This window comes from Pleuronectes platessa, chromosome 9, assembly GCF_947347685.1.
Source record: "Pleuronectes platessa chromosome 9, fPlePla1.1, whole genome shotgun sequence".
Taxonomy (NCBI): Eukaryota; Metazoa; Chordata; class Actinopteri; order Pleuronectiformes; family Pleuronectidae; genus Pleuronectes; species Pleuronectes platessa.
Window position 1 is genome coordinate 6,587,635 of NC_070634.1, and position 2,625 is coordinate 6,590,259.

The following is a 2,625-nucleotide window of genomic DNA, read 5'->3' on the forward strand; positions in this document are numbered from 1 at the left end:
TTATCTGGCTCTGGATCATTCACTTCAGTGACCACAGGAAGATAACAGCTGTAGTCAGACAATTATCTACTCAAGTAAATAAACAATAGAATGATACTTAGTAAGCTATAAAGCTTTTAATGGTCCTTTTGGTCACTGTAGTGTTCAGGAAGCAAAGTGAGTTGATTAAAACATGGTGACATTTTATAATAAGGTTGCATGAACAGTAGGGGTTAATATGTCCAATAATTAAAGTATGTCTGACATCATGTATGTCAACAAAGAAATCCCAGTAAAAACTGCACTAATGGGAATTGTTTGTCCTGCAGATTCCGGTGTTTCGAGGCTCTGGCGTCCCTCTGGTCAGAGACAGTATCTCAAGTACTGACCACTTTGGCAGTGATGGACTTGGAGACGTGATTGAAGATAAAGATCCACAGTGGGAGGAGAAAATCCAGAAGGAGCCTGCAGCCAATGCATTGATAAGACTGGTGTCTGAAAACCAGAACCAGGTAAGAGGCCCCACTGTTATCTGCCTGTAATCTGCAGCTGCCCTCTGGTGGTGGTGCACTACTAAAACATGCCTTCCACAGGTCTCCCTGGTCGCCCTCGGCCCGCTCACTAATCTGGCCCTGGCTGTCAGACTGGATCCACGATTTCCCCAAAAGCTCAAAGATCTGTACATCATGGGGGGCAACATGGAAGGTAATACCACAACATGATCAACGCGTTTGTATTGCAGACATGCAGGTATCAGTATACGTTTCTTTTGTCTTTGTAGGAATAGGAAATATGAAACTGTGTGCAGAGTTCAACTTTGCGATGGACCCAGAGTCGGCCTTTATTGTTCTCGAAGAGTTTCTCTGCCCTACATACATTGCAACATGGGAATATGCGTGCAGGAACGGACTGACATGGGTAAGATGTATAGAGCTCAGTAAGACTGTCTGTCTGACTGTCTCACTTCCAGGAGGACGTGAAGGGGCCTACATCCAAAGTTCAGTCAAGTTCACAATTTTCAAGGACCCATCGGCAAGGCTCTCTGATCGTTGATGAGTTCACACATAGCGATTGGCAACTGGCAATTGAGTGTTGATCTGGGTCTTTGTCGTCGATTAGCAAAACTTGACAGCAACTGGCTAATCTGGCCAAAGATCTTGTAGAATGAACAAGGTTTCAGGGGATTTCCTCCCATGGTGTTACTGCAGCCTCTGTACAAAATATCTGATCATAGAAATTAAGGAGGGTCTCACAGCAGTCTCCATGTTGCTATGGACTAACTCAATCAACCATTCCCTGTTCCAACGCCCCTGCTTGCTTTAACCTGATTTCACTTGTGCAGGACTTCTTTGAGGAGCTGATCAACCAGGATGCACCAGCCGCACGCTTCATGAAGATGATAACATCCAAGTGCTGGGCCTACTCCAAAGAGGCTTTGATGAACAAGAGAGACGTGTACTTTGGATCGTGCTTCGTCTCGTATGATGCCTATGCGATGGCCGCCTGCATTGACGGCAGTGTGGTGACGGAGAGCATCCAGTGTCCCGTTCGCCTGGAGCTGCAGGGTTCCATCGCTCGTGGCATGATGGCACTAGATCGCACCAACATGCTGAAGAAGAGTCACAGTGTGTTTGTTATGACTAGGTGTGATACTGCCAAGTTTGGTCAGCTACTAATGGGGTCTCTTAGGCAACCATGTAAAAAGTAACTTTTTTGTATACAGATTTGTAAATAAAGCGGTTACACCCTTATTTGTTTTTGAGTACGACATACAGGAACATTTTAGAAGTTCAATCACTATTTAAATCTCTATCTAATTGACAACAAATAGAGTGAATAACTACAACTCACTTTTCCCTGAGTTAAACATCACTGCTTCTACAAAAGTACTGCATGCCATTATTATTTAAGTCTATGTATGCTGATGTACAGTATATGTCTATATATGTAAGTGAATGTAGATAGGTACACATATGTGCACATACATGCATACTTTCATGCAGTATGCTCTACACGTTTGTATATAAAAAGGTATTACGCAGACCCCTGAGCAGAAACCATTATGCAACGATGACATGTATACGCTCCTCAGGTTCGGTGTTTGGGTGCAGGGAACTGGCTCTTCTGTAAGTTTGGCTGTGCTTTGATTCACTACATGTGTACAAACCAGTGAATTTCATAGATTATGTGTCAATGGGAGGTATGTATGGCAGGTAATGCTTTACTTCATTTCAGTAACATACCTTAAGTACAGACACTAACACAGTGAATAGTGACGATCATTCACTTAACCACCGCCTACATATCCACACCTCGTTAAATGAAGTGAAGAACCTCATAAGATCGGGACTGAAAACTTGTTGATTCTGCCCTCTAGTGTTTGACTGCTGAGGTGCACTTTCTACACCAGCCAGTTTTTTATTATAAATCAAATAGGAAATATTAACATGAAGCAATGTTGACAAAATAAACCAAACAGGTCACCACACAAACTCAACTTCAAATGAATGATAAGGTTAATGGCTGTGATTCCTGAATGTGTAAAAAATGTCAGTGTTGCTCTAAAATCTTGGTTCCACTGCCCCCAGCAGCCAAAGAACCCAACTGTCGAACTTTTTAAAAGGAATAAGATATACAAAAAACTGG

The 2,625-nt window shown here is 42.7% G+C and overlaps 1 protein-coding gene across 1 annotated transcript; it reads left to right on the plus strand.

Annotated features, from left to right (window-relative positions):
• Window positions 1-308: 308 nt before the first annotated feature.
• Window positions 309-1,730, plus strand: si:ch211-201h21.5 (uncharacterized protein LOC555526 homolog; the record flags this gene model as incomplete). The annotated part of the gene is given in 4 exon segments (XM_053429811.1): window positions 309-491; window positions 573-684; window positions 761-897; window positions 1,322-1,730. Coding segments are annotated over 4 exon segments (798 nt in total), but the record flags the coding sequence as incomplete, so codon positions are not given.
• Window positions 1,731-2,625: the final 895 nt, after the last annotated feature.